At 37.2% G+C, this 21,333-nt stretch overlaps 6 protein-coding genes and 1 pseudogene across 6 annotated transcripts; 2 read left to right on the plus strand and 5 right to left on the minus strand.

Annotated features, from left to right (window-relative positions):
• The first annotated feature begins 2,842 nt into the window (after positions 1-2,842).
• Positions 2,843-3,988, plus strand: LOC139882693 (uncharacterized). The gene is made up of 3 exons (XM_071866971.1): positions 2,843-2,943; positions 3,178-3,254; positions 3,819-3,988. The coding sequence occupies exons 1-3, from the start codon at positions 2,843-2,845 to the stop codon at positions 3,986-3,988; spliced, it is 348 nt and encodes a 115-aa protein (XP_071723072.1).
• A 251-nt stretch (positions 3,989-4,239) lies between these two features.
• LOC139882694 (uncharacterized) lies at positions 4,240-5,936 on the minus strand. The gene is made up of 2 exons (XM_071866972.1): positions 5,635-5,936; positions 4,240-4,471 (listed from the first exon to the last, which is right to left on the minus strand). Exons 1-2 carry the CDS (start codon positions 5,934-5,936, stop codon positions 4,240-4,242), a joined length of 534 nt encoding a protein of 177 aa, XP_071723073.1.
• Positions 5,937-6,792: 856 nt separating this feature from the next.
• Positions 6,793-7,924, minus strand: LOC139882695 (xyloglucan-specific galacturonosyltransferase 1-like; annotated as a pseudogene).
• Positions 7,925-9,991: 2,067 nt separating this feature from the next.
• Positions 9,992-11,165, minus strand: LOC139882696 (uncharacterized). Its single transcript, XM_071866973.1, has 3 exons — positions 10,887-11,165; positions 10,745-10,787; positions 9,992-10,146 (listed from the first exon to the last, which is right to left on the minus strand). The coding sequence occupies exons 1-3, from the start codon at positions 11,163-11,165 to the stop codon at positions 9,992-9,994; spliced, it is 477 nt and encodes a 158-aa protein (XP_071723074.1).
• Positions 11,166-12,044: 879 nt separating this feature from the next.
• Positions 12,045-15,548, plus strand: LOC139882680 (cytosolic enolase 3-like). Its single transcript, XM_071866960.1, has 13 exons — positions 12,045-12,164; positions 12,282-12,436; positions 12,551-12,725; positions 12,909-12,980; positions 13,076-13,192; positions 13,280-13,360; positions 13,771-13,847; positions 13,974-14,074; positions 14,267-14,365; positions 14,471-14,556; positions 14,975-15,061; positions 15,179-15,376; positions 15,480-15,548. The coding sequence occupies exons 1-13, from the start codon at positions 12,060-12,062 to the stop codon at positions 15,546-15,548; spliced, it is 1,422 nt and encodes a 473-aa protein (XP_071723061.1). The 5' UTR covers positions 12,045-12,059.
• A 786-nt stretch (positions 15,549-16,334) lies between these two features.
• On the minus strand, positions 16,335-17,496 carry LOC139882697 (proliferating cell nuclear antigen-like). The gene is made up of 4 exons (XM_071866974.1): positions 17,178-17,496; positions 16,849-17,001; positions 16,668-16,765; positions 16,335-16,559 (listed from the first exon to the last, which is right to left on the minus strand). The coding sequence occupies exons 1-4, from the start codon at positions 17,494-17,496 to the stop codon at positions 16,335-16,337; spliced, it is 795 nt and encodes a 264-aa protein (XP_071723075.1).
• Positions 17,497-18,507: 1,011 nt separating this feature from the next.
• On the minus strand, positions 18,508-20,679 carry LOC139882698 (protein GRAVITROPIC IN THE LIGHT 1-like). The gene is made up of 3 exons (XM_071866975.1): positions 20,528-20,679; positions 19,570-20,303; positions 18,508-19,277 (listed from the first exon to the last, which is right to left on the minus strand). The coding sequence occupies exons 1-3, from the start codon at positions 20,677-20,679 to the stop codon at positions 18,508-18,510; spliced, it is 1,656 nt and encodes a 551-aa protein (XP_071723076.1).
• Between the last annotated feature and the right edge of the window lie 654 nt (positions 20,680-21,333).

Genomic DNA, 21,333 nt, shown 5'->3' on the forward strand with positions numbered 1-21,333 from the left:
TTCTTCCTGTGCGTAAATGTTTCCTTCTTTCCAATTCCATCACAAATGTTAAGTCTAAATCAGAATAATTAAATACTACTAGTATGCGTTAATTTGTTAGGAACTTGGTCAAGATAAAGCTTATGTAAGCGAGACTGTATTCACCTTCATCTTTGTTTACTTTGCCTTGGTATTCTTCTTTCCGTTGCATTTGTGTATTTATAAATTCTATAACTCAACATCTTATGAGTTGTATATTTGGAAATTGTGCTAATTTTGTTGCAGTGGACTTTGCACTCATTCATTTTTCACAGCAAGAAGATTTACACTGTCCACATTTGGTGTAGGGTTCTGGCTTCTTTAGTTGTAAGTAGAGATGTAGTTTTATCTTTTGTAGGTGCTTTTACCGATAATCGCACTTATTTTTCCTGCTGCATTCTGGAAAGTCCATGCCAAAAATGCTGTTTAGAATACTTTCCGTATGAGAACAGAGAATGGAAATTCCTAATTCTAGCCATGACATTCTTACCGTACTCTTGCTCCCTCACTACTGTCTTCTTCTGGAATAATTTTTTCAGAAATTGTTGTGGGCATAAACTGTATTTTTGTTTAGGCATGTCAAAGCCTCTGTATCGTCACTTTCTATCCAACACAGCTTCCTGGACCAAATTATCATTGCCGTGAGGTAAATTTTTTTGCGATTATGCATAGTTCTTAACCGTTGTCACTTTAAAGTAAAAATATATGTCTTTCAGGGCTCAAAACTCGCCAGGTTACCACCTCCAAACAGTGCACTTAAGGTGTCGTTGATAAACTGCAAGTCTGATCTTCTATTTTTTCCCTTTTGTCTATGTTTTTGCATTTTGACCATGATGTTGATTACTTACCGTTACCTCAATGTTAATGACAGTTCCTCGAGGGTTTATATATGGCTGTGGTGATTTTATTTTTTCATCACACATGATCTTTCCCTTGGTATTCGTGCGGACATATCATGTATATGGCACAATGAGGTATTTATTATGTGCATTAATTCTGTCAATTACGTTTTCACTTATTTTCTACACATGGGACTGTCTTCACTGCTAATATTTTACTGAAACTCGATTATACCAATGCAGGTTAATTAGGATGCTTGGTTGGTCACTTGCTGTGATTCAGAGCCTTCTGATAATTGCCCCTCGCAAACATTACTCTGTCGATATTGTTGTTGCATGGTAAATACAGCTTGCACAAAAAAAGTTTTTAGAATAGCTCAAGGTTCTGATGCACATTTTTTACTACTTCTCTTTTTCCCTATCAGGTACACAGTAAATTTGGTAGGATTCTTTGTCTACAAGAAATTGCCAGGTTCATATCATCATGCTTTTGTTTAACTGCTTCCTACATTTTTAACGAAAATATTACCAATCACGTGTCTTAAAAAGCTAAATTTGTTTCATTTGCATCTTACATTGTAGAATTGCCTGAAAGGCTGAGTAGATCATTATCATCAATGGCACTCTTACCATTGACAGCCAGAGACAAGGATGTGAAAGAGAAGGACGAACACCATGGTTTACTTAATGGAAACTCTACGGAAAACACCAAGTAAAGGGAGGAGATGCTGAAATTAGGCACTGATTGGTAAAAACCGTGATTAACAATCATAGTTAGGCACTGATTGGTAAATAGATACGTATATAGATAAATCTTTACATCGGCAGAAGCTGAAGATAGCTGAGGCTCTGTTCTCAAATTAGCTATTTTTCCTAGTAGTCCTGTTTAAATCAATTTGTTTTTCAAGGGTAATTTAAGACAATATTAATGATGTATTAGTGTTACGTAATCAGGTCTGTAGAAGTTTGTATGACTGTCAAAGTTTGCAGCTTATGTAGTTTTTTTTTTCTTTTTTCTTCTTCTGAAGCTTGCAGCTTATGCAGTTGAAAGCAGTTTAATGTATGTGTTGAAATTAAACTCCGAATGAGCAATTATGAGTGAACGTCAAAAAATATATAAAGATATGGATTAAGCTGATACATTTTGAGACTTGATGGACCAAACTATTAAAATCTAAAGTATAACAAAAAGAAAGGCCGCCGATTTTGGGCCGAGAGCTCAAAATTCTGCTCATCTTTCGATTTTAACATTTGAACCCCTAAATTTTAAAAATCCAGTCAATGTAATCCACGACCACAACTCTAAATCACTAAAATTTACTAACTATCATTCATTACTCGGTGGATTGAAGAACGCTTGAAAAAAAGTCAGAGATTCATATATCTGGTCAGCCGTGATAATAAAGATGCGTGCAATAGAATTATCCCATTGCATTTTTTTATTTTGTTTTTTAATCTTAAAAGGGATGAATTATAGTTCTGAACGAGAGTGGCAATCGGTATTTTCCATTGGTCTTTTGAGTAACACAGAAAGAAAATTCATCTCCATATATAATGCTAGCCAGTATTATTTAATTCAACTCCAATTTCTTTATCTTTGCCAGCAGCTTGGAGGTTATTATTAGCAGCCATTACTATATCCAATCAAAGCTAATAGAAAACAGAATCAAACATAGACTTCAAATTATCTTATTGTGTGAAAATTGAATGACAAGAGAAACAAAACCCCAATTTTTATTTACGTATGGTTGGAAAAATAGGGTTTTAGGATGTCTCTATTGCGCGGGTCTACCGAGCTTAAAAGGATAACGAATAAAAAACGGCCACGTGGGATTAAACAATGGCTGAATTTACGTTTATATCCCTATACTCTTACGGCTTCCCCTTTTGATTGGTGTGTGTGGTTAGGTTAATATAAGAAGACCAGAAAGAGGTTCGTATTTATTCAAACGATTTTGTTATTTGGCTGCTGCGGAAAGAGAGCTATGGAGCATGGAAATTTTTCCGACCCGACTAGTGCGACATTTTCATTGTCCGAAGAGGATCATACTCTTGCAAACTCTCTCAGATTTACATTGAATCAAGAGTGAGTACAATCCACCCAGTTTTTCTCTTTGAATTTTCGGTTGATCCATGGTAAAAGATTCTTCTTTTTGGGGGAGGGAGGGAAAGTTGTTTCAACGAAAAATCTGACCTTTTAAGTAGTTTTGTCATTGTAATTAGACTTGAGCACATATATGAGTCTAGCAATTTCACGATACATGTGTAAATTATGATTTTTGTTGTTTGTGGAGGAATGATTTTAATCTGTTTTTTGCAGTCCAAGAGTGTCTTTCTGTGGATATACCATTCCTCATCCTTCAGATGCTCGTGTAAACGTTAGAGTTCAAACCACAGGTGATTCGATTTCAACATTTGAATCTCTCACATTTGTTCAATCCACATAGATATACTGGTTTTTTTCTTTTTTGTTGTTGGTAGATAATCTCCCTATTGATTTGCCTATATAAGACTCTGTTTTTGAAAATGCTGGAAATCAATTAGTGTCTTAATATATTTGTTATTCTTGAATTGTCACTTTAGGGTTCTGGCAAGAAATTAAGTACTTTGTTAAGTTGGAACTGTGTTCAAGTCATCGGAATATATGAGATCTTCATCCTGCTACCAACCGTTTATTGTATTGGTAGTCTTACATTTCCGATAATCTTCCTATTGGTTACCTAAAACTACGCTTTTGAAAATGGTGGAAATCAACAAGTGCCATAAGATATTTGTTATTCTTGGATTGTCTCTTTAGGGTTCTGGCAAGAAATTAAGTACAGTACTTTGTTAAGTTGGAACAGTGTTCAAATCATTGGAGTATATGAGAGATCTTCATCCTGCTACCAACTGTTTGTATTCAGCATCTTTTGTCATTTTTTCTAATTGCAATATTCTCATTCTTTCTTTGGACATTTGCAGGTGAACCAGCAAGAGAGGTTTTCAAAGGTGCATGTCAGAATTTGATGTCAATGTGCCATCATATTAGAAACACATTCGATAAGGCTGTTGTCGATTTCAAAGTGAGCAGGCCTGTGGAGAAGATGAACATTGATGAAGAAGACATATCTTCAGATTCTGAAGACATGTAGGCATTAACTCAGTGGTGTTCTGTTTTAGAATATGTCACTCTTTCTTGTATGGATAAAGGATTCTTTGTTGGTAGTTGATGATCTTTGAGAATTTGGCTAAATTTGCTAGTTTTCTAGAACAAATGTGTTTGCTGGGAATCGTTCTCATACAGAAATATAGAATACAAAATCCTTTACAATTATGCATAACACTAAACAACAACATGGAACAAAACCTGCCGAATATAACTAAGACAGGAATTTGTAACTCCTCAGGATATAATCTTGTAATAGAAAAGCCAAGAAATGATGAAAGCAAATATCATGCAAGCAAGTAGGAAATTCATTATCCGTCTTCCATTCCAGAAGCTTCGTGTTCCGACAACGAGCACCGGAGGATTTGGTGCGGCGACGGTTATCGATGTTGCTGCATTACCAGCATTCATCTCATTTGTGTGGCCTCCACCAACATTAAGAGCAGTTGCACCACATATCTCGCATGTCCTGAGTTATAATGACACAGGAAAGAAAAGTAATTAGAATTGAAAACATAAAAGCAAGATGACAACATAAAACCTTAAACTCAACAAAGGGACATCCATAGATTCTCAATCAAGCCAGCTAATTTCAATTTGCAGCGACGCAATAGATTCTCTCAAGAGTTAGTCAACTGTTATCATGGCCAAGTTTGTAAATCTATAAGTAGGCAGATGCCATTTACACACAGAGATAATATTTTACTTCAAAAATTCCTCTAGTTTGTTGAACTTGCATGTTTGTCAAGCAGTATAAGTCAATAATAGTACAAGTCTTCGATGGAAAACAGAAGCAAGAGGGGACCAACTATATATTATAATTTCCCATTGCTCGGTCGGTTTTGTTGGTTTTTTCAACAAGTTCACAAGAAGCAAGAGGCGACCAAAGATCAACAGAAAGACGATAGTAAACACAAGGTTAATATTGAAACACCTAAACTAAGTCAGGGAAGTTTAGACAAGGGTGAATGTGATTATGAAATTGAAGTGACCAGGGCAATGATGCAAATATTTATACTCAGAAAACTTTAGATACTGGTAGAATTAATCAAGCATGGTGTTTCGACAATGGCATTGCCAAAATGGTGTAGTGGCCATACTCTCTGGTGATAATGAACAAAGCAATTGGGAAACTTATCAAAGACAGTAGTCAGCACTCAGCAGTGTCGAACAGAAAGGATATCGAAAATTCTTTTAAAAAAATTGGAGGCATAAATTGGAGAGGAAACATGATTGACTTTGGTATCGAGCAATTTGCAGCATAGAACCTCTCTGGCGTAAAACAAACATCCATAAACGCCCAATTATTTGCATGATTCAATTATCTATCTTGTTCAACAAAATCACACCTTTCTAAAGCAGTCAACAGGATATTCACAGAATCACGGTAAGCTAAAATAGAAAAAAGAGAATATTTTTAAGTTTAAACACTTGAAAATCGGAAATGCAGCAATTCAACAATAAAATTATATCTAAATTTATCACAAAAATCACACCTTTATATAAAAAATTCCAAATTTTTCAACAAGGAATCAAAAGCAGGAGATCAAACTTCCACAACCCATATTGGAAGATAATTTGCTACATTAAATTTAAAAAGACAGAGAAAGTAAAGTTAGTATTTTTACTTACATGTTGCCCTTGATCTTGAACCAAGTCTCGGCACATTTCTTGTGAGCAGCAGCCAAATCGCCTTTACAAGAGCAACCCAACTGAATCGGAGCTCCGTTCTCTCGATTCCCTCTCATCAAACCCAAATGACAAATCCTACAATCCCTCTTAACCTTATCTCTAACACAGCTCTCTAAGTCGATATCAGACAACCAATCTGACCCGTCTGAAGACTCCCGATGATCCTCAATCTCAACTGAAAGCTGAGACTCGCCGGAAAACGAGTCATCGTCGCTACGGTTACGAAAATTGGGTGTCTGCATTTGAGAGAGTGTTCGAGGGTTTATGGATTTTTTGTTTTTTCTATAGAGAGAAATGAAAGGGTCTGTCTGTCTGTTAAAGCATGTCAAACAGAGAGAGAGAGAGATGGTTTTGTGTATTTTGTAATTTTCTTTTTATTGTAAAGAAGAAAAGTAAGAAAGAAAGAAAAGAAGGAAAAAAGAAACAGACATGTCTGTCTCTGTCTGTTGAGTGTCAGTGTTGGTGAAAAGGAAACGCAAGGAAATTTGCAGGGGGGGTTTCGGTGCACATACATAGTATACACGTACGTACATACATACATACATACAGACACAACAATTATCTTTGAAGTACTTTCATTTTGTACTATGGGATACGCTTGACACGTTGGAATGGAAATTTGGAATCTCTTTTTTATACTATTTGGGGAAATCTCTACTATTAGAGCACATGACATAAGCTCAAACAAATTCAGAATCAATCTTACATAGCTACTGTATGGCACAAATTCAATTTTAAACTCATGTAAAATAAGTTCATTTCTAAGAGAAAATTTAACAAAACTTAGCTCGCTACATAAATTAATACCGATAAGGGTACAACTCGATACTCAAATTACTACCCGGCAAGTATTATGAATAAGACATTAAAGACAACAACTCGGAATGAAAATTTTACAACAGCTCGGATTTCCCCAACTCCAATTCTTCGGCAGCGATACCTAAATTCAGATTTACATGTATTTTAAGTTGTTTTCTCTCAGTAGAGTATATGGAATGAAATTACGAGTTGTTGAAAGTGCAGCTTGTTTCGAAAATTCAAAACCAACAAAGAAGTTGAAAGCTGAAAGATGATATTTGGCAATTTCAAGATAAAATCCTATGGACTGTCTCCGGGAGGCTGTAAACAGAATTCGGATTCCGTAAATAGCACAATAATCGATTCGGGTCGATCACAATGACCGGATTTGCAGTCTAGGAACTTGCACTTGCTTGATGACTTGCAATCGTTTATTAGTATCGACCTTATGCTTTGTTTCGAATTATGCCTGTCTGCACCTGCGAAACTCACTAATGTTTTCCGCTTAGATTGAATAATTCTTAACTGCCATGTGATAATATCGTCATCCGACTTGGGGTGGAAGAAGGTTGGATGAGGAATTCCGATATCATTAACATGCCACGGTTGCCTTTCAATCAATAGCTTTACTGGATTCTGGAATTGTTCGAGCTCCAACAATCTTGATCCCCAAGAATTAATAACCCTCCTAAAATCCCAAGAAATTTTTCCCAAAACCAGAACATGATCCTTAACGGAATTTTTCTTCCATGATATTTTGGATTCAAGCCACTTGACTAGGTCCAAAGATAATGTGTCCTTGACGTCTTTAGACACGTTTCTGATATGCCATCGCCAAATATCAAGGCCACCATAAAATGGAATGTAGAAGAGTTTTGCTTCGTGTTCATTATAAACTCAGACATGGATGCTTCAAGACTTTGGCGTGGAAAATTGGCTCGAGGGCGTACTGATGAGTGTGAAACCAACCATTTCCAAACCTGCGATCGATTACAGGCTCTCCCAATGCATCGTGGCTAAATTAAGCTCCTAAATTCTTCTGGTGCGGAATTAAATTCTTATCAGTAAGACATTGACCAACCAAATCCTTGTTGAACTTTGATGGCAAATCGTACACATAGATTCCCCTTCCTTCACACTTGGCATAGTCAGTATTGTTTGACTTCCATGATCGATGTATTCGTAGTTGCTCTTGGATTGAGTACTTATAATGAACGATCTCAGTCTCGTCATCTTTACTGGTGTTGTTGTGATCTATTTGGGTTATATTCTCTACGATTTTCGTTGTAACGGTGCTGATGGCTGTGGAGGAAGAGCAAAGATAAGCGAGGATGAGTAGGGAAATTGTAACTGGTATTATTGTAGCATAAAGAATTCTGCCTAAGGTTTTATCGGAGAAACGAATATGGATCTCTGCTCTTTTACTTGTCATTTTTTTTTCATTATAATGAATTAAACGCTGCTTTCTTTCATAAGAGCATTTTCATTTGCCTACTGGTTTTGTCTAGGGGGCTCGATATATATAATATTGTGATTTATGTCAAGGATGATATAGTATATACTGCCTCCGTCCCAAATTAATTATCATTTTTCCTATGCAATTTACATACTTCTATAAATTAATTGTCACTTTTTTATTTATTTATCAATAATACAGTATTGGCACCAATAAAATAAAGAGCAATGCAGCAGCATTCCATACCCCGCTTCAGGATATACATATACTTATGCTGCTTTCATAATTGCTTCGACGACAAGAAAACAATTAACTTAATCCAAATATTAATTAGCATCATTGCTAGAGCTAGTGATTGGTCAACAACGCGGGTCTAAGCAAAACTATATGTTAAACAGTAAACTCGTGTTAAATACACCCTCCAGACCCACTTTTAACAATTGCATAATCAAACTTTATTTATTTAATTTAGTCCATTAAGATAAAGAAAATAAAATCATGTAGTTAATGAGGGTATACAATTAAATATTTAGGTCAACTATTCGGTACCTTTAATATTCGCAATTTTTTTTACACGACATCTAGAAAGAGCTTGAATTAAAGCATGATACATTGAAGAAAGCTGAAATTGGTGCATTAAACAACGTTTTTTAATGTCAGCAGTTTTAGTTTCTCTGTAATTGGCATTTTTCTAGCAGGAAATTATAAATGTAATATCCGTTTATGTAATACCCGTTTTAAGAAGGTAGACATTTTAATACAAAGTGGATTCAAGGTGAACGGAGGTAGTACGACCGGAAACTTCGTTTCCGGTCTTAGAATGTTAATGGCGATCAAGGTCAAAGGAAAACCGGATTTGATGTTTCCGGTCAAAGGAAAACCGGATTTGATGTTTCCGGTCAAAGGAAAACCGGATTCAAACTTTTTCACCGTCGGCCCGATTTGATTAAATCATGATTACGGAAAATCTAGGCCGAGTTAGAGAACCGCGTCTTCTTCCTCGCGACGGATCGCGTTTTCTTCCCCTGTTTTTCGCCGTTCTCGTCGATTCCGGCGACGTCGAGCTTCAAGTCCGGTACCGTTTGACTCGTTTCGACGATACGAACACGATGGTAGCTTTAGATTTTTCTAACTCGGCCTAGATTTTCCGTAATCGTGATTTAATCAAATCGGGCCGACGGTGAAAACGTTCGAATCACGGTCTAAGCTTCTAGTATGTTAAACTACACAACATGAGGATCATTTCTACATGAATTTCAATGAAAAAAAAGACTATAAGTGGCCGGATTTTACCTTCAAAGTTCCGGCCGTCGGTGAATTTTGCGGTCCAAGTTTTGCGGTCCAATGTTAAAAACGGAAAGGATGTTTCCGGTCTAAGCTTGAAACGGAAACAATGTTCCCGGTTGAAGCTTGAAACGGAAACAATGTTTCCGGTGGAAGCTTAAACCGGAAACATTGTTTCCGGTCCAAGCTTAATTATTACGGTTCAAGCTTAATTAATCCTAAAACCGGAAACAATGTACCCGGTTTAACCTTAATTAATCTAAAAACGGAAACAACAATTCCGGTCCAAGCTTAATTAGTAAACCCGGAAACAACGTTTCCGGAAAGCATTGTTTATATTCACGTCCCGACAATACTGTTCACAAAAGTACTGTACCCATTTTTCTAGTGGCTGTCTTTCCCGTTCGGAGGCCAAGGACGAGGTCGAATCGTCATTCCAGGCCAGCCAGTTTTTGCTGTTGTCAAGCATCAGTTTTGGGGTGGGGGCGAAGAGAGATCAGAAGAACGTACAAGATGAACCGGTTGAACATCGAAATTTCATAAATTATGCAGAGATGAGACAATAGTGCATTTTCATGGAGGAAAGAAAAAAAAAAATCCTAATTCATTCGGTCTTTGCTCCAACAAAAAGGCATCGCTAGGAATTCTTCACTTGCAAAACATAAGGAAAAAATCAGTCCTGCCAACTACAGGACAGTTGTAGTCATCACAGACAAGAAACGGAATATGGAATGTTTGCCAACTTTGAAGGATTTCGCATCAAGCTAGAACTTCAGCTTCTGGTGTGTTTTCCGTTGACTTGGTTAAAACTGGCTTGCTGTTGTTGTTTGACGATTTCGATAAGCCTGGAATATACTTCCAGCACCGTTTGTGAACTCCACTTATTTTCTTGGGCTCATCGGCAGCTTGCAAGCCTGCATTAAAAAAAGAAATTTCATAGATGGCCAAACAAATTGATCTATCTAGCAGTATCAATAACCAATTCAACATAGTTTTGGGAGTTAAGTTTCAAGATATTAACCAACTCGGAGCACCGAGTAACACAAGTAAGCACAATATGGAGTAGCGAAATTCTATTCCGAGAGCCTTCCTCAGCCTCATTAACCTTGACAGCATTAAAAATGTGTTGTAATGCCCAAAGACCAATAGCTATTTATTTCCTGAAGTAAGAACATAATGCTACACTCTATTACCTGAACATCACAAATCCTGAGAAAGAAATATAAAACTGCCTAGTAGCTCTAAGGAGGATTTTCTACCTTTCTTCCTAGAGTAATTTTGGATGATGCTAATTAGGAATCAGCGGAAAGAACCCAATCCACACATAAACATAATTGCTGCCATTTTCAATTGCTCTCATTCGAGGTTTCAAGCTTATGAAAACTATTATGGATAGGCAAATATCAACAATAATCCAATGTCTCATTCAAACAAATACTACATAAACCCTAAAACGCTACCAAATTAACAATAGCCTAAATCAATAAAATGACGAAAATGAACGACACTCACCGTCTTTGTGAACAATCCCCCAAGCTTTACCATGCCTACCATCCTGCACAAACACATAATCAAGTAAAGCCCTCAATCGAAATCAAAATCAAACATTTTCAAAAATGTCGATTCCAATTCCTCACTACAAAGAGATAGATACCTTGTAGAGGTTCATTTTGGTGATCTGATACGAGACTCCGGTCCAATGAGTCTTCGCCATGTGATAACCGATTCCCCAGTTGGGCAAAAACTGAGCCACCTCGAAAAGATTCTTCTTCCTCTTCTTCTTGGGTTTTTTGGCGGCACTATTTTCACTAGGGTTTTGAGTCGGAGCCGGAGCAGATGTACTGAAGTTGTTTCTCAGTAAATTAGATGAGAATCTGAATAGGGTTAGGGTTTCTTTCTTATTAGAAAGAATTTTGCAGAGATTGGAGCTCATTTCCGATGAAGCTAGATTCCTGGGGTTTTGGGTTTTAGTCTGTCGATGAGCTCTGAAACGACGACAATGAAGTGAAGTGTTATTTTCTTTGCTGGGGTTCAAAGAATGAAAGAGTAGACCGATTGGATTCCGATTCTAAACCGAACCGAAACTGGATGTGCCAAACTTGGACCGGATCGGTTAATGCTGTTCCGGTTCATTATTCGATCTAGAAAATAATTTATATGTAGTTCAAGTTTGTTCATTTGTAGATAGGCATAAGTAGCTATTTGATCCTGTTTTGAACATTTTTGAACTATTTCGTTTTTTGAAATGTAAAGTTTATTTTTTCGTTTTAATGTTTATATTTCGTTATACCGTTTGGTCTTTTTATATTAATGGATGTTAAATTGTATCGATTTGGCACTAATTATTAATCAAAGTACGACACGTGTCAACTACGTGTTAAAAAAAATCCATTTAGACGTTGTTATCTTGATTTATGCTATTAGATAATAAATACTCCTTTCATCATAAAATAGATGCAAATTTTTTAATATAAATTACATGTAAAAATTTATATCTATTTTGGGATGGAAATAGTATATCCTTATAGCCAAACATTCCCGACCAATGAAATTGAACCGAAATTTTATATACGAACCGAACCTAAAATTACTACATTGAATTATGTCTGTCAAGAAGCTGAAATCGGCTCGATGGCCATGTCTGATCAAAATTAACATTAAGGACCAACAAGGCAACAAAATAATTAAATGGGGACTAAACAAAACCTATTTTCCCCTTGCAAGGAAATGCAGTGACACTGAGCTCCACAAGAGCTGATTTGTATACTGTAGAAGACATCGATCGAAGTAAAATTTTGAAGCTCCGGTGAAGAAGAAGAAGACGAAGATGTCGGTTCAAGAGTACCTAGACAAACACTTGCTCTCTCGGAAAATCGAAGAGGCCGTAAATGCTGCCGTCAGAGCCAAATCTACCGACCCCGTTCTCTTTATTGTAAGTGTAACCTCTCGTTCAAATTCGATTGATTTCTATTCCCTTTCCGTTTCAAGATTTAAATTTCCATGCCGCTAGATTGGTTTTGTGATATAGCTGCTTTCATTCGAATTACAGTCAAATCACATGAAGAAGGCAGTTCCATCAGTGATAACAAAGATTAAAGCTAGGCAGATCTTAGATAGCAGAGGAGTTCCTACCGTTGAAGTGGATTTGTTCACTAATAAAGCCATGTTCCGAGCATCAGTTCCCAGTGGCGACACTACTGGAATGTATGCATTACTTTCCTTCAATTTTTACTACTATGTCTTTTATGTTTGTAATTTGGTTATCCAGCCAAAGAAGTCAACATATATGAAAAAAACGTACTCATTTTCTGATCCTAGGTATGAGGCTGTTGAATTACGTGACGGTGATAAAGGGATGTATCTTGGAAATAGTGTGACTAGAGCAGTAAAAAATATCAATGAGAAAATTTCCGAGGCATTAATTGGTATGGATGCAACACTTCAATCCCAAATTGATCAGGCCATGATAGACTTGGACAGAACAGAGAAGAAGGTGTATCTGATTAAAGGAACTTCCTCTTTGCTTCACCTAGCTATGGATATTGTTGCACACTGATAATGCAATCCATATAATTCATGCGGGACCCTTAAAATTGCTGGGGGGAAACTTATTTTCATGGATGCGATGTTGTTGCTTTTCTCTCTATCTTATTTCTTTAATTGAACTGTGTGTCAGGGTGAACTAGGAGCAAATGCTATATTAGCTGTATCACTTGCTGCATGTAAAGCTGGAGCTTCTGAGAAGGAGGTTTAAGTCTTACTATTACAATTGTAGCTGATGTTATCAATCCTTCTCCGCCAATAGAAGTGTATATTGAAGTATTACCATTTAATTCATCTCAGGTTCCCCTCTACAAATACATTTCTGAGCTTTCTGGCAAAACCAACCCTACTATTCCCGTTCCAGCTTTTACTCTTATAAGTGGTGGAAATCATGCTGGAAATAATCTAGCAATCCAGGTTTGTTTACTTTGATATTTTACATTTTGGTTAGTCGCATGTCAGTTCAGGCTACTTTTGGTCTATACGTCTTATTGTTATCATCAGGAAATTATGATTCTTCCAATTGGAGCAAGCAGATTTGAGGAAGCATTGCAAATGGGCTCTGAAACTTATCAACACTTAAAGGTAGTTTTCTTCAAGGAAACATTCTAATTTTCAGAACTTAGGTTCTGCAGCTCTCTCCTCTTCCTTTCCTCTTTTGATAATTTGCGACTTCAATAATTTAGCATTCGTATCAATGAAAGATGAAGAACATAAGTTCTGAAGTTTCTCTCTTTTTCTGAAATTTGAAATCTCACATTTTACAAGTTCAGTCCGATAATATTCCAAATTTGATTCCTTTGGCATGATTTTTTGATATTGTGGAAGTGCATAAATTACTTCAAAGCAATCAGTTCACACGTGGCCAGGATTTAGTGCTGTCATAGTTGTCTGGATGCATTATCACTGTACCACTGATGTATTAAGCTATATGCAAAATAATAATTCGATTTGATTATTTCATTGCTTCTAATTTTCTTGATTGTGGAAATCAGGCTGTTATAACGGAGAAGTATGGTGCTCAAGGATGTAATGTTGGTGAAGATGGTGGGTTTGCCCCAAATATATCCAGGTCTGAATATGATTGCTTGTTCAAGTTTCAACATGTCTTCCCCGCCCCCACCCTACACCCTTCTCTGTCCTGCAAAATGCATAATCCACCATTACACAAACTTTCTTTTGATAAATGTTTTCTCAGCTTGAAAGGACTGGATCTTGTAAAAGAGGCTATCAGCAGAACAGGATTTAATGAAAGGATAAAGATAGCAATCGATGCTGCTGCATCAAATTTTTGTATAGGTAAAATGTTCTTTCCTGTTTAGTTCTTGGGTTCACAGTCAGGTGTCCATTTTATATTGTTATAACTATACTGGTATTATTTTCAATTGTAAGAAATCTTACTTAAGGATCCAAAAGCTTGTTTATTTGCAACATGTTGTTTCTTCATATGTTTCTCAACTCCACATCCACTTCTCACTCTCATTGATGTAGGTGCAAAGTATGATTTGGATTATAAGTCTCCAAATAAGTCTGGGCAAAATTTCAAATCAGGAGAGGAAATGATTGAGATGTACAAACAACTTTGTGATGGTATGTTAGTCTCTGCATATGTTTCTTATTTCTTTTCTCTGCAGTTTTCCCTCTGGTAACTACATCCTCATCTCTGTATTTTATTTTATTTTTTGCTCTTGTTAGAATACCCAATAGTATCAGTTGAAGATCCATTCGGTAAGGAAGACTGGGAGCATGTGAAGTTCCTGTCTGCTCTTGGAATTTTCCAGGTCTGTGACTTATTGCATGGCTAATGTTGTTGCTAGTTATTTATCTCATTTAGTCCAATTTATTTTGTTTTCTAAATATCTTCCAGTCAACTCAGCCACTTTTGAATCAGACTCTAGCACTTTGATAGACTTAATTAAGGATCCAAATTCCCAGTTTTAAGCTTCCCATGCTTGTTTGGACAGTATCAAGAGAGCTTCCTCTCATTTTGTAAAATGCTCTCTTTCTTTCACTTAGAGGCTATTTACCTTCCTCTCTTGACATTGTAGCCTTTAATGATCTTTCGTAATGAATTTATTTCTACTTAACAAAAAAAGTATGTTCCAGTCAGATTCCGCTGTTTTTATAGTGACTGTGTACTTTGAAAGTGAGGCATATTTTTTGTATTTCTTCCTATTTCATATTCTAGAATGGTTGCAGATAGTAGGAGACGACTTGTTGATGTCGAACCCAAAGCGTGTTGAAAAGGCAATACAAGAGTCAGCGTGCAGTTCTCTTCTTCTCAAGGTATAAGAAGGCTTGATGATTCTATTAATCTTGAATTGCCAATTAGAAAGGACTGACTATATTTTTCCCAAAGCGTATCTTCTTAAGTTAATTTTGAAATGAATGGTGCAAACACAGGTAAATCAGATTGGGACTGTTACAGAGGCGATTGAAGTAGTTAAAATGGCAAAAGATGCACACTGGAGTGTGGTGGTAGCTCATAGATGTGGCGAAACCGAAGATTCTTTCATTGCTGATTTCTCTGTCGGCCTAGCCACTGGTCAGATCAAAGCTGGTGCTCCTTGCCGAGGAGAGCGCCTCGCGAAGTACAACCAGGTTCTCCCTCTCTCTCCCTATATATATGTATATATGTTCATTGGTCGAGACAACATGCCAGTTGGCCTTTGCTGCCTTTTAATTTTGGCCAAATTTTCTGCAGCTACTACGAATTGAAGAAGAGCTTGGAGATCGTGCTGTGTATGCTGGAGAAGATTGGAGGACAACCTGATTACTCTAGTTCATCTGCTATATTCAGTTTTCTCATGTATTCTTCAAAAGCAGATACCTCTTATATGAAGAAACTGTGTACAAATGGTTTTCTTGTTTTTCCTACAAAATGCTAGATGGTGACGTATGTGCTTTTGTTAGAATAGACGCAAGGATTCCAATAGTCTTGAGGGATGTAAAAATTGAGTTAGCGAAACCTAGCACACTATATTGTCCGCATGAAATTTTGAATGGAATTCCATTCCTCTAATAGTTTGATATGCAACTCTAAATTTGGTGAAATCGTCAACTCTGAATTTGAGAGTTGAAGAGTGTAAAGTGTAATCGATTTTGGTAAAGTACATGACCAAATTTGGTAATGATCTGCAAAAGCTGAGTATAGAAGTATATCAAGTACAATTAACTGAATGATTCCGGAGAGGAGAGCTTGTTAGCGTATATCGTTATGTGATAGCGAATAATCTGACTTATAACTCTGCAAACATTTTCTATCATGAATGCCCGAAATAAAAGAAATGATTACGTGCTAGGTAACAAGTAGCATTACATTTTCGAGAGATAAATGAACAAAAAACGATCATGCAATATTAAACTTAACAATGAAATATGATAGATCATACAAAAATAACTAAACAAACAAAAAAAAGACATGGTTATTGCCCCGAAACACTCCGAATGTTTGGAAAAGGTTCATACATGCACCTAACTATTACAAGGCCCTTAAAAACACAAATTCAAAATGTTGTCCTACAAGTGAGCAAGGAAATAAGCAAGCTTGTCAAAACATTTAAACGTTTGTCTCATCCTCATCCTCTTCTATCTTGGGTGCCAAGTAGAATCTGATATAACCCATCTCAGCAATCTTGTACTCAACCGCAACAGGCAGTTCATTGGATAAGCTGATTGTGACAGTGCTCGACAATGGGGAAGCTTTTGTGAAAGAGTTCATGTACCTAAGTGCGAATGTCAAGGACACTGGCTCATTCATCTCGATAACTATTGCTTCTTCAGGCTGCAAGAATTTCAATCAAAACTAAGCAATACATTCAAAAGCCACATCCCTATATACACATGTGGTTCTAAAAAGACAACATAAAATAAAGGAACTATAGGAACACACCTTATCGATTGTAATATTCTGTCTAAGAACAACATTTGCAGTTCCGATATCGCCTCTAGTGGAAAATTTCACACCTTCCTTAGTCACAGAGATCACAACTGGAAAAACACAACATGTGAGCGTCTCCACGCAAACACAACAAAGACAAAGCTTACAATATTTAAAAGCATGTATGATTTACCAGTATCGCCAATGCTGCTAAGATCCTTACAAATCCTAGTGAACTCAGCAGCAGGCATCCTAACAATGGCATGGTAGTCAGCCTCTGGAATCCCAAGGTGCTCGCTCTCTATGTCCATGAGTTTCATTTCAAAATCTGATATCTTATCTTGAGCTACAATTACCAACAAGATAACATAATTCAGCATATTAAACAGGACATCTCCAAATTACCAAATCAATTAACTTTCACTAAACAGAAATATGCAGTACAGCAAAAAGTACACAATTTATATGTAAATCTAACAAATCGAATACTGCACTAAGCAATTATTGGAAGATTTGACTTACTGGGACTCTCAAACATGAAAGTGACGGTGTCGCCGCCATCGTCGCCCTTGATGGTGATGATGTCATCATTCCCGGCGCACCTGAGCATCTTGGACATGTTACCCAGATTCATCCCCATGGACATGTTACGGTCACAGCGGTAGTGCTCGAAACCCTCCGCCCTGAGCAGCAACGCCACCAGCGCCACGTGGCTCGAATCCATGGCCTGGAGTGAGAATCCCGACGCCGAGCAGTCGAAGTTCGCTTCGGTTACCAGATCCTTCAAAGCCTCCATTACCTTCTTCAGGAGTGACCCTTGCACTAACCTCAACTCCAACATCGTGCTGCTTCCTCTCTTTTGCTCAAATTAGGGTTTAGGGTTTTGAGGGAATTCAAGACAAATTTGATTGCCGAAACCGAATTTATGAGCGGTGGGATTTTCGAAATTGGAGAGATGGTTTTAAAATGCGAAAAAGTGTGCTTTTTTGCGGGGTTTCTTAATTTTAGGGCGGGTCAGTGAAAACATTCAGGATTTAATTTGGCGGGATTGGGAAAAAATAAAAATTGGGTAGTTATCGTCTACATATCGACCCTATAATACTCATTTTGTAGCCGTTACTTGCATTGGGCTGGGCTGGGCTTGGGCTTGTGTATTTTTGTACCGATTATTACACGGCTGCTACCTAAATATTTCAGTATATTACATTTGGCTCCCTAACATTTCATTTGTTAGGTTTAGCTACTCGAACTTTGCTTCCATTATACGAATAGGTACATGCCACATTGCCATTATATGATGATCCTTATTACTCCTCAAAATAAATAAATAAATAAATGTTTGATAAAAGGATGGATATTATAAAGCTTAATCAGCAATGGCAATAGAATACAATGAGTGCGGTAATCGTCCGTGCCCATTCGTTTTAGGATTAGTTATAGGATGGGTCAAGCGATTTCCTTCTCGCGGAATGTAAACACAAAAGCACGAAGAAAAATATTTAGCTAAGGTTTTAAAAATATTGTATAGGAAATACGACAGTTAATTAGGGATGGAGATAGTATATGATGATCATTATTTGTTTATTTTATCATATTATGCGGCCTGGCCAATACTCCAATGCTATTGTCAACAGAATTAGAAACAAAGCATATGTATTTTAGGTCGCAATTATTCAACATTCATATTACAACACTCACACTTGTGGATCATCTTGATACTGATCAGGACACGAGTCTTACACACAAAAACCATATATTGCTAGTTCAGAAACTGTAAGGGCCAGGTTATATTATTGCTTGCTTTATTTGCACATACTTAATAATAGCCCCCTAATTAGTTAACCATGGGTTATTATGTCCTTGGCCGTACATAGACTGTAGCCTTGATGATAGATTCATTACCCAATTTGAAGCCAGGAATGACCGGAAAGCCGACAACCTGATAAGCCGGACCGCCGGAAAGCTTGACGACACTCTCCATGAAGTGAGGGTGAAACTCGGCTCCTCGGCTCGCTTCAAACTGGCTCGGAGCAGGATCAAGTGAGAATGCCAAAAGATGAAGCAACCAAATGGACTTTGCTAGTTGCAAGTAATTCCCATAGAATTGAGTCTTTGGATGGTTTCCAACCATTACTTGGTTGCGCATCTCCAAGTTCCCGAACAAGGACTCCTCCATCTTGGGATGGACGATGGAGAGATACTTGTTCGAGCAGAATTTCGCAAAGTGACACGTCGGCAGGATCCCTAATAACTCGTTGGGGTCCATAGCCTTCATGTCGCGGTATTGCGTGAAACAGTCACGACGGTATTGGTCAGGGTTGAGTAGGGAGGAGAGGCTTCCGTCCATGTAAAAGGTCTCGTGACCAAAACCTTGGAAGATCTTGCGTGAGATGTAAGATTCGAGTGCGTACTTGGCATGATGGATTCCGACATAATCATCGAATAGTTGAATAGGTGTGGTGGCATTGGCGGCTACTTCTATGGATCGGATAGCGGCAGCGATATCCCAGTGGGCGGAACGCATCAGGGAGAGGAGAAGGGACGTGAAAGACTTCAAACTCTCTTTCACTTGACTCATTGTTGCTTCGAAGAGCTCGGATGCTGGCGCCATCGCAATTGATTCTTTAATTACAAGCAAACAACATTGTTAGATATTTCAATGTACAATAATGCTATACTTACCAAATTTAATTAGATTAATTTAATAAATTCTTAAGTATGAACTTTACAACGCATCATCATTCAGACATACATATCAATGATTGACATGTATATATTTTAATTGACAATTATATGCGTACGTGTCAAAATGTGATTCTCCTGCCTTCAGTAATAAGTTCTTTACCTAAGATTTTTTTTCTCGATTTAGTAATCCCGATGGAATTGAATATATAATAACCAGGGACTTTATTACCTTGAGCATGAATACAAGTGACTTTCTTCCTAGAATATTGAGAGCGTCCTTTCTTACTACTGGTACTTAGCTTTTGTTTGAGAGTGTGAAGCTCTATGTCACGTGATTTGAGCATCCTCTTCAACTCCTTAATGGCTGCTTCGTACGGAACCACCACTTCCTTCAGCATTCCACCCGCAGCTTCACCGCTGCCTCTCCTTCCCCCATCGCCCCCAATACTTTTCCTACGAAACCGCTCTTTCAACATGGCCAGACGCCTCAACTCCCCGACAACAGACACGTCGGCGATCCTCATCCGTTGCGGATCCCAAGGAGAGTGAGCCTCTTGTAAGCTTATGTAGGCTATTTTCATAGAGGAGATAGCATCGAACACTTCGTTCATTAGAACTTCCATCTCCATGACTCTCTTCACTTTGATCTCCCATACCTTATAATTATTATTATGATTATTAATTCCGACCTTATTCTTATTAATGTCCTGATCATCAGCTTCTACAAACTCATAATGATCATCCCCTCCACATTGATCTTCATGTTCATATTCGCTATAGTCACGATGATGATGATGCTTGGGATAATTATTTATGACGTCGACTACTTCTTCACTGCTTGGATGATATTCTTCATGTCTGCCCCCAGTGAGAAGGCACGACGATGCAACTCGTTGGATTAGATTTGAAAAATTTGACACCTTTTCGCTTTTCTTCTTCGGATAATTCAATCCCACTCCATTTCTACACATGGCAATTATATACATTCAAGTATTTAATTATATATGTTTCAAGTGATTGAAAGTATATTTAAGTTATTAATTCTTAGATAGGAAAATTATCGCTTAAGCATTCATATCATCATTAGTTGACACTTGCGTTTGACTATGCACGTGTGACAAAAATTGATTCACATACTTTTAAGTATTTTCAAATAGGAATGAGAAGAAATTTTATGGGGAATGTACCTGGAGTTGGCAGAGTCCGAACGAAGAACAGTTTGCTTGATGACTGGATCTCTGTTGAAAGGAACAGCAGAGTACCAATAGTTCAAGTCTTTGGCTTCGACTTCCACTTCCGTCTCCATCTCCAACTCAAACCGCTTCAGCTCCCTTTTCATCTTTCTGTTAATATCGATCGAAATTAATATAGTACATGTTCAATGAAACTATAGAGTAGTACTGATCATTAAACCATCTAAAACGATTTGATTTCATATTTTATACATAAATATATCGATCCAAACATGCAATTTTATAAGTGAGATTAATTAATGATATATAGATGTACTAGTAGTAATTATTTGATATATATAAATACCTTGACCTGCAGTCAGCACGCATGGAACAAAGCAGCATACTAGAAAACATCTTTTAATTTTGATCAAAGAAAAGAGATTAATTAGCTTGCTAGCTAGGTTAATTTATTTATATCCATTGAACATGCTTGAAATATTGCTTGGATATCGAGATCATCTAGCAAGAGTGGAGAATAATATTATAGGTAGATCCTTCCTGGTTCTTATAAGCTTGTTGTCCAAGGTTATAAATAACATTATATCGATCGTAATTCATCAAGCTTGCAATACACGACAAGACAAAAGCGACCAAGGATTTGGTGAAGGGCACTCACATTGTCTGATCTAATTATTATATAATAATGCTACATGTATATATAGTGTCCATCTATTCATCAGACGATACATTTCATGTTTCTTAATTAGTCAGTAGAGCTTGGGAAGGGTCAATTCTCATGCACGTTGGAAGGGTCAATC

The sequence above is a fragment of the Rutidosis leptorrhynchoides genome, unplaced genomic scaffold (assembly GCF_046630445.1).
Source record: "Rutidosis leptorrhynchoides isolate AG116_Rl617_1_P2 unplaced genomic scaffold, CSIRO_AGI_Rlap_v1 contig3, whole genome shotgun sequence".
Lineage (NCBI taxonomy): Eukaryota > Viridiplantae > Streptophyta > Magnoliopsida > Asterales > Asteraceae > Rutidosis > Rutidosis leptorrhynchoides.

Bases quoted from the DNA above. Each gene is read 5' to 3' on its own strand.
- LOC139882693 (XM_071866971.1), top strand. From the start codon at position 2,843: ATGGAGCATGGAAATTTTTCCGACCCGACTAGTGCGACATTTTCATTG. The intron at 2,944-3,177 runs GTGAGTACAATC...TGTTTTTTGCAG, and splicing joins AGATTTACATTGAATCAAGA to TCCAAGAGTGTCTTTCTGTG. The intron at 3,255-3,818 runs GTGATTCGATTT...GGACATTTGCAG, and splicing joins CGTTAGAGTTCAAACCACAG to GTGAACCAGCAAGAGAGGTT.
- LOC139882694 (XM_071866972.1), bottom strand. From the start codon at position 5,936: ATGCAGACACCCAATTTTCGTAACCGTAGCGACGATGACTCGTTTTCC. The intron at 4,472-5,634 runs GTAAGTAAAAAT...ATTATAACTCAG, and splicing joins TTCAAGATCAAGGGCAACAT to GACATGCGAGATATGTGGTG.
- LOC139882696 (XM_071866973.1), bottom strand. From the start codon at position 11,165: ATGAGCTCCAATCTCTGCAAAATTCTTTCTAATAAGAAAGAAACCCTA. The intron at 10,788-10,886 runs GTATCTATCTCT...GTGTTTGTGCAG, and splicing joins CCAAAATGAACCTCTACAAG to GATGGTAGGCATGGTAAAGC. The intron at 10,147-10,744 runs GTGAGTGTCGTT...TTTTTAATGCAG, and splicing joins GGGGATTGTTCACAAAGACG to GCTTGCAAGCTGCCGATGAG.
- LOC139882680 (XM_071866960.1), top strand. From the start codon at position 12,060: ATGTCGGTTCAAGAGTACCTAGACAAACACTTGCTCTCTCGGAAAATC. The intron at 13,361-13,770 runs GTAGTTTTCTTC...TGTGGAAATCAG, and splicing joins AAACTTATCAACACTTAAAG to GCTGTTATAACGGAGAAGTA. The intron at 14,366-14,470 runs GTATGTTAGTCT...TGCTCTTGTTAG, and splicing joins GTACAAACAACTTTGTGATG to AATACCCAATAGTATCAGTT.
- LOC139882697 (XM_071866974.1), bottom strand. From the start codon at position 17,496: ATGTTGGAGTTGAGGTTAGTGCAAGGGTCACTCCTGAAGAAGGTAATG. The intron at 16,766-16,848 runs GTAAATCATACA...GTGTTTTTCCAG, and splicing joins TAGCAGCATTGGCGATACTG to TTGTGATCTCTGTGACTAAG. The intron at 16,560-16,667 runs GTGTGTTCCTAT...AAATTCTTGCAG, and splicing joins AGAATATTACAATCGATAAG to CCTGAAGAAGCAATAGTTAT.
- LOC139882698 (XM_071866975.1), bottom strand. From the start codon at position 20,679: ATGAAAAGGGAGCTGAAGCGGTTTGAGTTGGAGATGGAGACGGAAGTG. The intron at 20,304-20,527 runs GTACATTCCCCA...TGCCATGTGTAG, and splicing joins TCGGACTCTGCCAACTCCAG to AAATGGAGTGGGATTGAATT. The intron at 19,278-19,569 runs GTAATAAAGTCC...TTGTAATTAAAG, and splicing joins CACTTGTATTCATGCTCAAG to AATCAATTGCGATGGCGCCA.